Consider the following 14586-nt stretch of genomic DNA (forward strand, 5'->3'; position numbering starts at 1 on the left):
TGGGCTGGCCACATTGTTCAAATGCCAAATGTACACTTGCTAAAAATAGTATTTTATGGAGAACTCACACAGGGCAAGCTCTCATCACAAGGTTGTCAGAAAAAGCAATACAAGGACATTCTTAAGGTCTCTCTAAAGAACTTTAGAATTGATTGTATGACACGGGAGACACTGGCACAGGACTGTGCCCATCATGGTGCCCTCATCAGAGAAGACGCTGTGCTCTGTGAGCAAAGCAGAATCAAATTAGCCAAAAGAAATACAAGATACATAAAATTTGAGAAGATACCCCCAAAGTTCATATGGACTATTTGTGTTCGACCTGTGGCAGAGCACTCTGATCTCCAAAGATCGATCCGATCAGCCACAATCAAACACGCTGTAACCCAATTCTAAAATAGTCATGTCATTTTGGTTTTCTTTGAGTACAAAGGACAACAACCAACCAACCAACCAAATCTAGACATGGGTCAGCTTGTGCAAAGGCAGGGAGCTGGAGATAAAATGTTTTACATATACAGGAAGGACCAAGTTGGCAGATCTGGGAAGATTATGTAGACTGGATGTGGGGAAATGATGTAAAATCTGTCTGGGAAAAATAGGTTGGAGTCAAATCATAAAGGGGCTTTAAAGTCCAAAGTGAAGGACTCTGCTATCCTTCCAGTAACTTTCTTATATCTTTCTTTCTTTTTTGATTACATAATTGGAATTAGGTGACTTTCCCAGGGTCACACAGCTACTAAGTATGAAGTATCTGAGGCTGTATTTGAACTCGGGTTATCCTAATTCCTGGATTAGTATGCTATCTATCGTGCCATCTATCTGCCTCTTCCTTATGTTTGCATTCTTCATCTTTTTTCAGTTTCAGTTTTCACAGGATTATAGCTTTCCATTATTTTAGAGACAGAGAGCCATGAAGCTTCTTGAGCAAGGCTTATGATTTAAATTTTATTTTTTGATTTTTCCAGGTTACATATAAAAAAACAACTTTTTTTTTTGGTTATATGTGTACATTCTTTATGAATCATGTTGGGAGTGAAAAATCAGAATAGAAGGGAAAAGCCATGAGAGAAAAAAAAAAAGTGACTATAGTATGTGTTAATTTACACTCTAACTCTGTAATTCTCTGGATGCAGATGGTGTTTTCCATCCAAAGTCTATTGTGATTGCTTCGGATCACTGAACCACTGAGAAAAATCAAGTCTTTCATAGTTGATCATCAACCAATCTTGCTTTTACTGTGTACAATATATTCCTGGTTCTGCTTGTTTCACTCAGCATCAGTTCATGTGAATCTTTCCAGGCCTTTCTAAAATCAGCTTGTTCATCATTTTTTATAGAACAATAAAATTCCATTACTTTCATATATCATAACTTATTCAGCCATTTCCTGGGCATATACTTATTTTCCAATTCTTTGACACCACTAAAAAAAAAACCAAACAAACCTGCCACAAACATTTTTGCACATGTGGGTCCTTTTTCCTCTTTTATGATTTCTTTGAGATACAGACCCTGGAGTGGCACTGCTATGTCAAAGAGTAAACACAGTTTTGTAGCCCTTTGGGCATAATTCCAAATTGCTCTCCAGAATGATTGGATCATTTCACAATTCCATCAACAATGCATTAGTGTCCCAGTTTTCCCACATATCCTCCAACATTTGTCATCATCTTTTCCTGTCATCTTAGCCAATCTGATAGGTGTGAGGTGGTCCTTCATAATTGTTTTAATTTGCATTTCTCAAATCAATAATGATTAGAGCATTTTTTCAAATGACCATAGATAGCTTTAATTTCTTCATTTGAAAATTGTCTGTTCACATCCTTTGACCATTTATCAATTGGGGAATGACTTGTATTTTTATGAATTTGACACAGTTCTTTATATATTTTAGAAATGAGGCCTTTATAGCAGTTCAGTGATCCAAAACAATCCCAATAGACTTTAAACAAAAAAATGACATCCACTTCCAGAAAAAGATCTAAGAAGACTGAATATAAATCAACACATACTATGTTCATGTCTTTTTTCTGTTTTTTTTTAATCTTTCCCATGATTTTTCTCTTTGCTCTGATTTTTCTCTTCCAACATGATTCATAAAGCAATGTGTATTAAAACTAAACTTACTACCAAAAAAAAAAAAACCAAAACAAACAAACAAACAAACAAACAAAAAAAACAAAACAAAGAAAAGAAAAAGAAATGAGGCCTTATCAGAAACACTGGCTGTAAACATTTCCCCCCAGCTTTGTGCTTCCCTTCTAGAATCTTGGCTGCCTTGGGTTTTGTTTGTGCAAAAACTTTTTAATTTAATGTAATCAAAGTTGTCCATTTTGCATTTCTTAATGTTCTCTAATTCTTCTTTGGCCACTAATTCCTTCTTTCTCCAAAGATCTGACAGATAAACTATCCCTCTGAGCAAGGCTAATGAAATAGTCAGCCCCATGCTTAAGGGTAAACAATTTGACCAGTTCGTGGAAGATGGATTGGAAAAGGGAGACACTGGAAACTGGAAGGCTATTATAATGCAGTAAACCAAGTGAGAGATGGTGATAACTTAAATCTGAGTGGTGGTCATTTGAGTGGAGAGAAGGGAATAGATGAGAGAAATGGGGGTAGAATCAATAAGACCGGCCATCAAGTGGTATAAGGGAAACAGAGGGAGATAACTTTTGAGGTTGCAAACCTGGTTACTAGAAGGGTAGTGATGGTACCACTAATGACAATAGGAGAGTTTGGAGGAGAATGGGTATAGGGGGAAGATTACTTCCATTTTGGACATACTGAATTTTAAGTATCTATGAAACAGGAATTTGGGGAGGGGGGGAAGACTAGCACTTAGGAAAGAGTAAAGGGCTGAATTTTCAGACTTTGGAATGAATGTGTAGATTTTCTCCCACAGAAATGTGATATTTGAGTGCAGGGGAGTAGAATGAATGAAAAGTATTTAATAAGTACTTACAATTTGCTAACGAGTATGCTCCAAGAATGAGTAATGAATGAATGAATGAATGAAAAGCATTTAAGTTCTATGTGCCAAGCACTGTACTCTAAGAAAGAATGGAAAACATTAAGGACTTACTATGTGCCAAGCACTGTGCTCCAAAAATGATTGATTGAATGAAAAGCATTTATCGAGTACTTGCTATTTGCTAACACTATATGCCAAGAATGACTGAATGATTGAATGAAAAGCATAATCAAGTGCTTGCTATTTGCTATACTCCAAGAATGACCGAATAATTGCTAAAATGAAAAGCATTTATTAAGTGCTTGCTATGTGCCAAGCACTGTGATAAGTGCTGATTCAAATGTAAAGGTAAGACAGTCCCTGCCCATAACAAGCTTATATTTTAATGGGCGAGAATAATAGACAAGGAAGGGACTTGGAATGTGGGAAGTCCAATACACAGTGAGGTGAGCAATACAGTACATTAACATACTTCTCCCATGGTAACAGTAATTTGATTATAGTTCTCAGAGAAAGAAGTGGAAAAGGGAAGGAGAAGGAACTTCGGAATGCTTTAGTATCGGAAAGAAATGGCCAGGGTGAAGATGGAGTTTCTCCTAGGCCTGGCCTCTGATGATCTGATTTGGAGAGTAGAGAAATTGGAGCAGAGAGGTCAAGAGAAAACCCGGGTGTGGGTAGAAAAAGAAAGAGAAGAGGGTTTAGGACAAAGACTTAGGTGATAATTCAGCAACCAGGAGAACCAGGAGGAAAACCAGGAGAGCTGTCCAGAGAACTCAGCATTGAGATAGGATCCATGAAGAAGATGCTGTCAAACTATAGAAGAGTCATGAAGGCTGAGAATTGTGAAAAGACCATCAGATTTAGCAATTAAAAGATGTTTGGGGACTTTGGAAAGAACAGGTTCAGTTACATAATAGGCTTTGAAGTCATTGCAAGGGGATGAAAAGGAAATAGTGAGGAAGTGAAGTCAATGAGTAGAGATAGCTATTAAAAAAATTAAGTTTTAAAATTATTAAGTTTGGTTGTGAGCTTATTATAGTTTGAAGAGATAGCAGATTCAGATAAAAAATTTTTGGTTTTTATGAATGGGGATTTTATGAGCATGTTTGTAAACAACAGAGAAAAAGCTACTAGAGGCAGAAATTCCAAACATGCCAGCCATGTGAGGACCCTCTGTCCATTGGACCCTCTGTCCAGTGCCCTCCTTATCTCTACCTTTACCTATCTCCTTACTTCCAAACCCAATAATAAACCTCTTTTATCAATCTAAAAAAAAAAAAAAAAAAAAAAAAAAAAGAAAAAGAAAATCTACTAGAACAAAAAGATTAGAGATTATATGTCCCCAAAGTCTTAATGCAATCAAAAGTATAAATGCTATAAGCTTACAAAAATGACATTTGAAAGGCTATTTAAAATTTTAAAATATTGATTTTTAAAAATAAGTTGAACTCAATTGCTGCTCACTGATTGAAAGGAATGCATTTGAAATCTTCACCTTAAGATCATAGAAAGAACGAGATTTTGATGCAAATATGTCAGTTGTGACATCACCCTCACAAGAAAAAATCTAATGGAGATAGATTTGATGACTGAGATAGGCAAGCATAAGGATCTCCCTCTGCTCCTGATCCAAGAGCCTAAGAATGTTATCCAGAAACTCTCACATTCAATGCATAATGACAAGATATCTGAATTTGTTAAAATGAAAATGAAAAAACATTATTCAAAATTCCCAAAACTAAAATCAAAAGAAATAAACTTTCAATTGATTTTTTGTTAAGTTAGTGGCATTTATACTTCTGAAGTTATTAAAACTTAAAAGTGCACCAAGACTTTGGGGGACATCTTTTTAGATAAACTTAAAAATAATAATGATATTTTATTTGCTTTTGTGACCCTTTTCCACCTCTCACATGTCTGCATACTTATCAAATGGTACTAATATTTTTTAAAATAGTGTGTATATTGTACAAATTCTGCTATCCTTACTTTGTGTAACTTAAGTCTTTTCACATTTTTTACATTTATATTTCTATTATCAGAAAAGACTAGTTTTTCCTTTACTCCCAAATCCTTTGTGTTATACATTATTTCAAGGGTTTTTAAATTATAAATTTTAAAAGAAATTATAAATATTTTTGTAGGCATATATGTATAAGTAATATATGGATAGGTAGGTTTTATATATATATTATATATATTTAATATATAATAATATATATTACATATATATATATATTTCTCTTTTAATATCATCCGAGGATGTAATAATGTTTGGCCTAGCTTTCTGGAAGACCTCAGGACCAGCCTTAATCTTGCAAGAGGCAGGAGAGCCACCAAGAGGATGGTCAAAAATGGAATGTCCCATTTCCAGTCCTTCTCAGCCCTTAAAAAAATCACCATACTAAGCCCTAAGTATATGTGTATTAAAGAACAATCATTTCATCAATTTTAATACCTTCCTTGTTTCAAATATACTTCTGCAAAGTTCCGGCCCTCTACACTAGGATATAGTCCTGTCAGTGGTCAACTGGATCAGAGGCAGGAAGAGTTCTCACAAATTGCTCTAAGAAATCTTGTACCAATTCATACAAAACAACAAGCCTGTTTCCCCTCTGACCCACTAACATTTGCTTTGAATCTTTTTTATATTTTTATAATTTGCTAGATGTGGATTAAGTTGTTTTAATCTGGCTGAATCAGGGCACTGGAAAGAAAACAATTTAAGAGTCAAGGAAGCTAGATACAAATTGTGGCTCCACTATTTATTCTCTCTGTAACCTTGAGCAAATTAAATTTCTGGGCTTGGGTTTCCTCTTCTGTAAAGTATAAGGATGGGACTAGGTGATTTATCCAGGTGTTAGTCTTTGATCTGTGAATGTTCTAGAATGGAAACAGCCCTTCCCAATAACCTGGAATGAGGCACTCCTCTTTTACCCTCAACAGGTGAGCCTCACCCCCCTCCTCAACTAGTGGGCCACAGGGTGGGGTCAGAGGCTACTGAAAGCTCCAGTGTGCATTCTCGGGGTGTAGAACTTTAGCAAGGCATCATTTCAGAGAGCCAGGCGTGGAGCTAAGAGCCCGAGAGACACAGGGTTGGTGGTTGCTACAAACACTGACTGTGAGACTAAGAGCCAGTGACCTCTCTTCTCTGCCCTTCGGTTCTCTTCAAGTAGAATAACTGAGGGGTAGACATAGGGACTCAACCCGGAATCTCTTGACTTTTTCCAATATGTTGATAATTGGAGTTTCCTGTGCCATCTTCCGTATTTTATACAATAAAAAAACAATTTTCTCAGAAGTTGTTCGTGGCTTTGTCAGTGTTCAACGTGTCCAGGCAGGCTCAATGACGAAAAAAGGGTTAAAGAGAAAGCCCCACAGTTGGAAAATGGCTGAATAAATTGTGGTATATGAATAGTATGGAATATTACTGTTCTGTAAGAAATGACCAACAGGATGATTTCAGAAAGGCCTGGAGAGACTTACATGAACTGATGCTGAGTGAAATGAGCAGGACCAGGAGATCATTATATACTTCAACAACAATACTATATGATGACCAGTTCTGATGGACCTGGCCATCCTCAGCAAGGAGATCAACCAAATCATTTCTAATGGAGCAGTAATGAACTGAGCCAGCTATGCCCAGAAAAAGAACTCTGGGAGATGACTAAAAACCATTACATTGAATTCCCAATCCCTATATTTATGCACACCTGCATTTTTGATTTCCTTCACAAGCTAATTGTACAATATTTCAGAGTCTGATTCTTTTTGTACAGCAAAATAACATTTTGGTCATGTATACTTATTGTGTATCTAATTTATATTTTAATGTACTTAACATCTACTGGTCATCCTGCCATCTGGGGGAGGGGGTGGGGAGTAAGAGGTGAAAAATTGGAACAAGAGGTTTGGCAATTGTTAATGTTGTAAAGTTACCCATGTATATATCCTGTAAATTAAAGGCTATTAAATGAAATTAAAAAAAAAAAAAAAAAAAAAAAAAAAAAAAAAAAAAAAAGAGAAAGCCCCAGAGGCCTGGAGCCGCAAGTTCAAGTCCCGTCTCCTGGGCAGCCCCCGCCTCCCCGAGCTCCTCCTACTAGAAAGCGCATAGAAGGGGATGCACTGCGTTGGTGGAGGGGCTTCCTTCTCCGGGAGGTTTCCTCTTTCTCGATACAAGTCAAAAACGTTTATTAAACCCCTATCATGTGCTGAGCACTAATAGCACTTGCCAGTCCCTAAGAAAGACCCGTGTGTCTTTCTCGGGGGTCTCTGAGGCCTTGTTGGGGGCGGGGCCGGGTGGCAGCTGCGAGTGCGCGCCCCTTTGAGTGCGATAGCTGGTGTTTTGTCGCCACCTGGCGGCCATACGGAGGACCCTGCCGCTAACGCCGGGAGATGAGAGGGTAGAAGGGAGCTCCACCTCCGGCCTCATGCCACGCCTACGCTCAGGCCTCAGTTACATTCTCCCCAAGCAGGGAAGGAAGTTAGAGCGGATAGGGGGAAGGTAAAGTTATCTCCACCCCTATCTCCGCAGCTGAGGAGGCGTGGCCACACGCTTCCGGGGGCGTGCCCTCCAGCCCTGGGCGTGGCGTCCTCGCGCCCGCCCCGCCCCTCCCGCTCGCGCGCCGCCGCGCCGCTGTACGCGTGCCCGGCCCGTCGCTCAGCCATCTTGATTCCCCTGCGTGAGAGGTCCCTGTCGGCGGGAGGAGGCGGAGGTGAGGGCTGGTCTAGGGATGGCGGGGGTACGGGAGTGGGCGGGCACCCTGAGAGCCCCCCCGCGGGAACTGACTCTCGGAGACTGCGGCCCGAGAAAGGCACCCGAACGGGAACATTTAGCGATCCCAGCCGCGAGAAAGCGGGCCTAGAGCCGGAGGCGCTTGGAGACCCCGGGGGCGGTGGGGAGCCGGAGCGCTTGGCCGAGATCCCCAGGGGCCCCGCGGGAGGGCGGGCTGGGACCGTTACGGGTGGCCGGAGAGGAGGGCTGCGGTGGGAACGCGGAGGGAGGGAGAGCGCGGATAATCCGCAGGCGGGCGCGCGGAGCAGGAGCATGTGGGGGCCTCTCCCCGAGCCTCGCACGTCAGGCGCGCGGAGGCTTCCGCCCGCGGGGCCCGGAGAGGGAGCCGCAAGCCGGGGCTTCCTTGTTGAGGCTTCTCGGGGCACTTGAGCCGGGCTTTGAACTACAGGACAGACTTAGAAAGTGGGAGTCGGGGCAGGGGTAGAGTGGGGGCGGGGGGCGGGGGGGGGGGGAAGGGCAGCCCCAGCAGTTAGGCGGGAGCATCGTGAGCCGGGGCTTGGCTGAGCGCCGGCGGGCATCCCAGCCGCGGCTTCCTAGGCCCGCGCAGTGGTTAGAGCCCTGACTCCGGAAGCAGGAGGCCCTGTGCTCCGTGACTCTGGGCGGGTACCTTTCCCTTTGCCTCCGTTTTCTCATCTGTGAAATGGGGATAATGATAGTGCCCACAACCCTGTTGTAAGGATGAAGTCCGACAAGAATAATGTGTAAAGCCCCTGCTACGGAATGGGCCACTTGATAAGTGCTTATTTTCTTCATTTTGCAGGCTACATTAATTAAATTACTTTCTCTGGGGTCATAGCGATGGCAGGCGGCAAGGTGGTGACTCAAACTTAAGGGTCTCTGACTCCAGATTGAGTTTGTGTTGGAGGTGGAGTTAGAAAGTAGGTTTGGGAGTGCGGCAGAGAGGGCCTTAGTAACCAGGTTGAGAGATTTGGATAAACTTTTAGACATTTTAATCAGTGGGAAAACTTATCTTTTTTTTTTTTTTAAATAAGTAAATTGAAATACATGCTATATAAAAAGTATTTTAGGAGCTTTATTTATTTAGAAATAATTCTTTTGGTAATAGTCCACATTTCTTCTATTTTTTTCCCCACCTTTTGCGTTAATATTACCTACATTCCCAGTATTTCCCCTCCCCTCAAAGAGACCTCTTAGAACAGAGAATTAAAAAAAAAGCTCTATATCCACATATTTAAGGAAAAAAAAGAAAACTGACCATTGTATAAAGTGCTCTACTCTCATCTCTTAGAACAGAGAATTAAAAAAAAAAAAAAAAAAGAGCTCTATATCCACATATTTAAGGAAAAAAAAGAAAACTGACCATTGTATAAAATGCTCTACTCTCATCTCTTAGAGCAGAGAATTAAAAAAAAAAAAAAAAAGAGCTCTATCTCCACATATTTAAGGAAAAAAAAGAAAACTGACCATTGTATAAAGTGCTCTACTCTCATCTCTTAGAACAGAGAATTAAAAAAAAAAAAAAAAAAAAAAAAAAAAGAGCTCTATATCCACATATTTAAGAAAAAAAAAGAAAACTGACCATTGTCTAAAGCGCTCTACTCTCATATTCCCCCTTCTCTGGAGAAAGGTGCCTTATTTTATCTCTCATATCTCTGAGGTTGGTCCTACTTCTTATATAGCTTTAAGGTGCTCACTTCAACTCTGTGAGAGTATTTGTGTAAATATGTTCCTATTTTGCAGGTGAGAAAACTGAATCTCAGGCAGATTATGTCTTCATGCATGGTCACAAAATCTACCTCACAAAATTTTTTGAAGTAAATTAGAGATATATTTTCCTGGTTTAAAAAAATGGGGGAGGAGTTAAACTTACATTATTTTAAAGTTCCTTTTTAAAAAGTGTTTTTCTTTGGTTTTGTTTGAATAATAGCATTTATAAATGCTGTAAAGTTTGCAAGGTGTTATATTAATCATATATCATCCAATTTGATCCTTACAACAGTATGAGGTAGGTGCTATTATCATCATCCCTATTTTACAGAGAGGAAACTAAAATCCAGATAGATTAAGGGACTTGCCCAGGGTCATACAACTAGTAAGTGTCTAAATTGGGATCGCTGGATTCCAAGTCCAGCATTCTGTCACACCTGCTGCCTGTTTATATAGTTTTAAGCAGCCCCTACCTCTAACTTTATAGGTATTGAAAAATTTTCCATTACGAGAAGGCAGTGACATTCTTTGTTAGCCTTTGGTTAAGTCAGTGGACTTTTTCTTTAGGAAGATCCTGGACTAGAGGGAGACATTGTCTCTTTCTTCACAGATACCCAGTTCTTGTGGGGAGAGAGCCCTTGATTTGGGGGTACTCCTTTCTGAAACTGGGATGTGGTGTACTTGGCCCTTGAGTACTATGCACTCACCTCTCCCTCTTTAGGTACAGTGAAAGCCCCTGGACCAGCCATGGAGAATTACCAGAAGGCAAGCTCTGTAGAGAAACCCCTGGTCCCCCCAGTTCCAGGTCTGCCTCCAGATACCTTGGAAATGCGGGTCCGGGATGGCAGCAAGATCCGAAACCTCCTGGGCTTTGCATTGGGCCGGCTGGAAAGCGAATCCACCCGGCGAATAGTGTTCATTGGTGCAGGCCGTGCCACAGGCAAAGCTGTGACCTGTGCAGAGATCCTGAAGCGCCGCCTGCCTGGTCTGCACCAGCTCACCAAACTGCACTTCCAGCAGACGGAGGATGCCTGGGTCCCTGTAGTGCCCGAGGCTGGTCTGGACCCACTTACTGTACGCCGACATGTGCCAGCTGTCTGGCTTCTCCTCAGCAAGGACCCCTTGGACCCCAATGAAGGTGGCTACCAGCCTCCAGGTGCTCCTCCTGGTCTGGGACAGCCTTTACCCCGAACCCCTCCACATACTCCTCAGCCCAAGAGGCGACCTCGGACCTCAGGGCACTGGCAGGGAGGTGGAGGTGGGGCCCGAGGAGAAACCCCCAGGAGGCCCTGACTTCATGAGGGAGTTGGAGTTGGGAGCAGATTCTGAGGTACTCCCCAGGATTGGTGGAAAAATACTGAAGCCCCATCGCGGCTTTTTCTGTTTGATTCGTGACTCTGGTCTCTAGTCACACTGAACACACACTGTTCCCACAGGTGGAAATGAGCACAGGATACAGGAACAGACATGTTGATGGCTGCTCTGAGGTGCTCTGTGTTTGGTCAAAGAAATACTCTGCCCTTTCTCCCTGTTCCCCTACGTCAAGAATGTTACCACCAGTTTTATCAGTCTCTTGCCACTATTAGATTCCTTGGACTGTAACGATAAGATTATTTTCCCTAGGAAAGGAAAGGAGGAGTTGGGAATAAAGTTCCATTTGCATTATTTATAAAACCCTTCTCTGTGCCCAGCTGTGTGTGTGTGTGTGTGTGTGTGTGTGTGTGTGTGTGTGTAAACCACAGGATATTGCCCCTATACCTAATCCCTTAAAAGAACCAAAGTCACACAGGAAACTATGACTGTGTGATAAAGAGTGTCTGGGACTACTTGAATACCGAGAGATCAGTGGTGCCAGGATTGGGTAGAACCAGCTTCAGGGTGGGCAGTGAAGTTTGAGTTGGTTCTGGGAGGAGTAGGAGGACTTCAGCAGGCTCAGAGGGTTAAAAAGTGTGGGCCAAAGAGGAAGAGATGAAAATCAGTGGAAGATCTAGCTACTAGTACTGAGCTCAGGCTGTCCAGATTGGAGGATACATATAGAACAAGAAATAAAGCCTGTGAGAAATAAGACTAGAAAGGTGAGTTTGGGGCTTCTGCTACTGTGAAGGATTTTGAATGTCAAAAGAGTTTGAACTGTTCTGTAAGCAATGGGGATTCATTGGAAACTCATTGGCAGATTTGAGAAGATGAAAGCTGGGACCCAATTCTTTGAGCATTTTGTGGACCTGGGTTCTGAGATGGGGGGGGGGGGATTTCTGAAAGTAGAACTGGACTGTATGTGGTATAGTATAAATAAATTGTTAAGATACTGGAATTCAAATCTCACTTCTAATGTTTATTATCTGTATGACCTTGGACTATCCAGCTTTCCTGGGCCTCTACTTGTCATCTATAAAATAAATAGAATGGAATACATGGCCTCTTGAGGCCCCTTCCAGTTCAAAATCTGGTTCTATGATTAGAAATGGGCATTTCAAAATTTGAGCCAAGTGCAATGCAAACAGCTTATCTCAATCCCAGGGCTGGAGCAGGCAAAGCCTGACTTGTTGTTCTGGATTTGGCCACATGGTGGCAGCTCTGGTACAGTTTCCACTTAATTAATCCATCAGCTATTAAGCACTTGTCTACTGGTTGTCAGACCCCTGTACTAAGGAAATCCTGTGGGATTAAACGGAGAAATGGGAAGATAACCTTCCTGTCCCCTGAGATCTTGGTTTAAGAATGCAAAGTTTCTAGGACCAATGAAAAAATAAGGTCTAAATTGATCCTGGGAGATGATATTGATGTGTATACATGTTCCAGGATGAGAATATACGCTACTGACCCAAGTAATAGGTGGGGGAGTGGGGAAGGCTGACATGGTCATTCTGGGCTACAGCACTCCTGGAAGACTACTTGAAGGGCAAGTAACTTGACCTGGGCAGTGAAAGAAATGAATCAATTAGACTAAATTCCTTTTCTACATGTGTAGTATTCCTGTAGTATTCCCTGGTGTAATCTCTTGCACTGTCCTGTCCCTGCCTCTTTGCTCTTCTCCCTCCCCTGCTCTGGGCTACCTTGAGGAGTGGGGCGGAGTAGGCTCCCTGCCAACCCTTCCTATTGCTTTCCGTGGTGCTGAAATCTACAGCCCACTCCAGGGACCGTCTGTCCTCAAGCCTGGATCTTTTCCTTATTCTTGAGGCAGGGAAAGGGAATCTAAGTAAGTTAGTTTGCTGATAGAGACACACCTCCTAGCAAGAAGGAGGGAAAGAAGGAAAGCTAGGACCTGGTCTGGAGGGGCTGGAGAAGTGGTCATGAATTTCTTGCTACAGTGTCTGAGATTGAGAAGCCCCCTACCTGTACATCTTCTTAAGAAAATGTGACTGGGTGCCGGAAGTTATACAGATGCAAATATATGCAAAGCAAGTGCTGCCTTCTTTGTTGCTATGGCAACAGGAGCTGCAAGCAGTTCTTACTACCACACCCACCCTTGAGAAACTGAGTTGGGCAAAGAGGGGCTGAAAACTCCCTAGAGTCTTGCTTACCTGTAAGACAGTTGGAATGTGGTACTGAAAACAGATCCACCTGGTCATCTGGCCAGCAGATTTTGCTTGGGATGACAGTTGTGACTGAGGGGTTGGGTGTGAGGAGCATAAGGGATGTGTTCTTGGATTTGGCTGTCTAATGGGAAGGACGGGCGGAAGTCTGCCATCTGTCATTGCCTGCTGGGAAGCCCAACCTTTTCCACAGCTGCCCACATGTTCCAAATTTTTCCGTTCCCCCCCCCCCCCCCCCCCCCCCCCCCTTACAATGATGTTTAACTCTTGGCCTTCATCATCTTTCAGAATTCCCTTAGTGGACACCAAATTACCAGGGTGCCCCACTCCCAAGCCTTGCCATGTATTCTGTCCCAGTGTTTCTAAGCTCTCTTTGGAGGAGGTTATTTTGCTAGTTGTCAGAGACATATTGAAGTATGAGGAGAGGAAACCATAATGGAACTTTTCTCTCTTTTCCTACAGATTTCAGCCTGTTCTAGACCCGTAGGATATGCCTTCAGGGAAAGGTGTGGATAAGGGAAAGTGCTGATATTATTGAGATTGTAGGGACAGGATTTGGGTATGGGTTGGAAATTGCAGGAATCTCCAGGAAATGGGAATGTGAGCTACAAATGTCTCGTTTTAGAGAGAGGTTCCCCTTCCCAACATCTTTGAACAATGTCTTCTACCCAGTTACTACTTGGTCTAATTCAAACTACACATCCAAGGCTCATGTATTCCTAGCATAATAATATCTAGCATTTATGTAGTACTTTAAGATTTGCAAATTACTTTGCATATATCTTGATTTATACTCACAACCCTGGGAGGTAGGTGCTATCTTATTTTTATTTTGCAGATAAGCAAACTGAAGTAGAAGTTAAGGACAGCTTTACCCAGCTGCTAAGTGTCTGAAGCAGGATTTGAACTCTTGTCTTCCTGACTCCAGGCCTAACTATCATCCACTCTGCCATCTAGTTATCTCATGAATCCCCACAACAACTCTTCTGAATTCCTTCTAAGCCACTCTAAACACTTCTGAGTCATTTTAAAGGTTTTTTGGGGGGTGAAATTTAATTGGATCTTTTCTCTCCCTTGTCCCATATGAAGATCTTATCCCCTTGCTTTTGAAGTCTCCCATGAAGAGAGAAGCCACAAGACTGCCTTTCTCTCTTTTCATTGATAAGGAACTTTTTTCTTCTGTCTAGCCTTAGTCCCTCCTCTTGTAAATTGTATCTGCTATTTTTGCCATGTAGAAAAAAGGTTGAAATAACAGTCTGGTCTTCAAGGTGACAGTGTGTCTCCTCCTTCTTATTCTCCTTGTGTTATTACAGCATCAGGACAGAAAGGTTTGTGTGAGAGAGAGAAAAGTTGTTTTAGCAAAATGAAGCAGCCATTCTCTTTCCTCACCCTGGAAGTTCTAATCCCTGATTCCTTACTCAGTGACTTTCCTTGGCTAAACTCAGGACAAGAGATGGGACTATTTGGAACTGAGTTTTGCACAGAGAGGAGAGTAAGGGGGTGGAAGCGCTTAATAGATCATCCCATAAACGTGCTTCCAGATTGTCTAACTCCTCCCTTCCAGACGTTGGGAAGCCTAGACTGTGGAGGGTCTGGCCCAGTCCCAAGGAATG

General features: G+C 42.1%; 1 protein-coding gene across 1 annotated transcript; it reads left to right on the forward strand.

The window, feature by feature from the left end:
* The first annotated feature begins 7571 nt into the window (after positions 1-7571).
* RPP25L (ribonuclease P/MRP subunit p25 like) lies at positions 7572-11757 on the forward strand. Its single transcript, XM_003761771.4, has 2 exons — positions 7572-7692; positions 10162-11757. Exon 2 carries the CDS (start codon positions 10188-10190, stop codon positions 10731-10733), a length of 546 nt encoding a protein of 181 aa, XP_003761819.1. The 5' UTR covers positions 7572-7692; positions 10162-10187; the 3' UTR covers positions 10734-11757.
* The last annotated feature ends 2829 nt before the right edge of the window (positions 11758-14586 follow it).

This window comes from Sarcophilus harrisii, chromosome 1 (assembly GCF_902635505.1).
Source record: "Sarcophilus harrisii chromosome 1, mSarHar1.11, whole genome shotgun sequence".
NCBI lineage: Eukaryota > Metazoa > Chordata > Mammalia > Dasyuromorphia > Dasyuridae > Sarcophilus > Sarcophilus harrisii.

What these genes read in the sequence shown, in the direction of transcription:
- RPP25L (XM_003761771.4), top strand. Translation starts at nt 10,188, where the DNA reads ATGGAGAATTACCAGAAGGCAAGCTCTGTAGAGAAACCCCTGGTCCCC.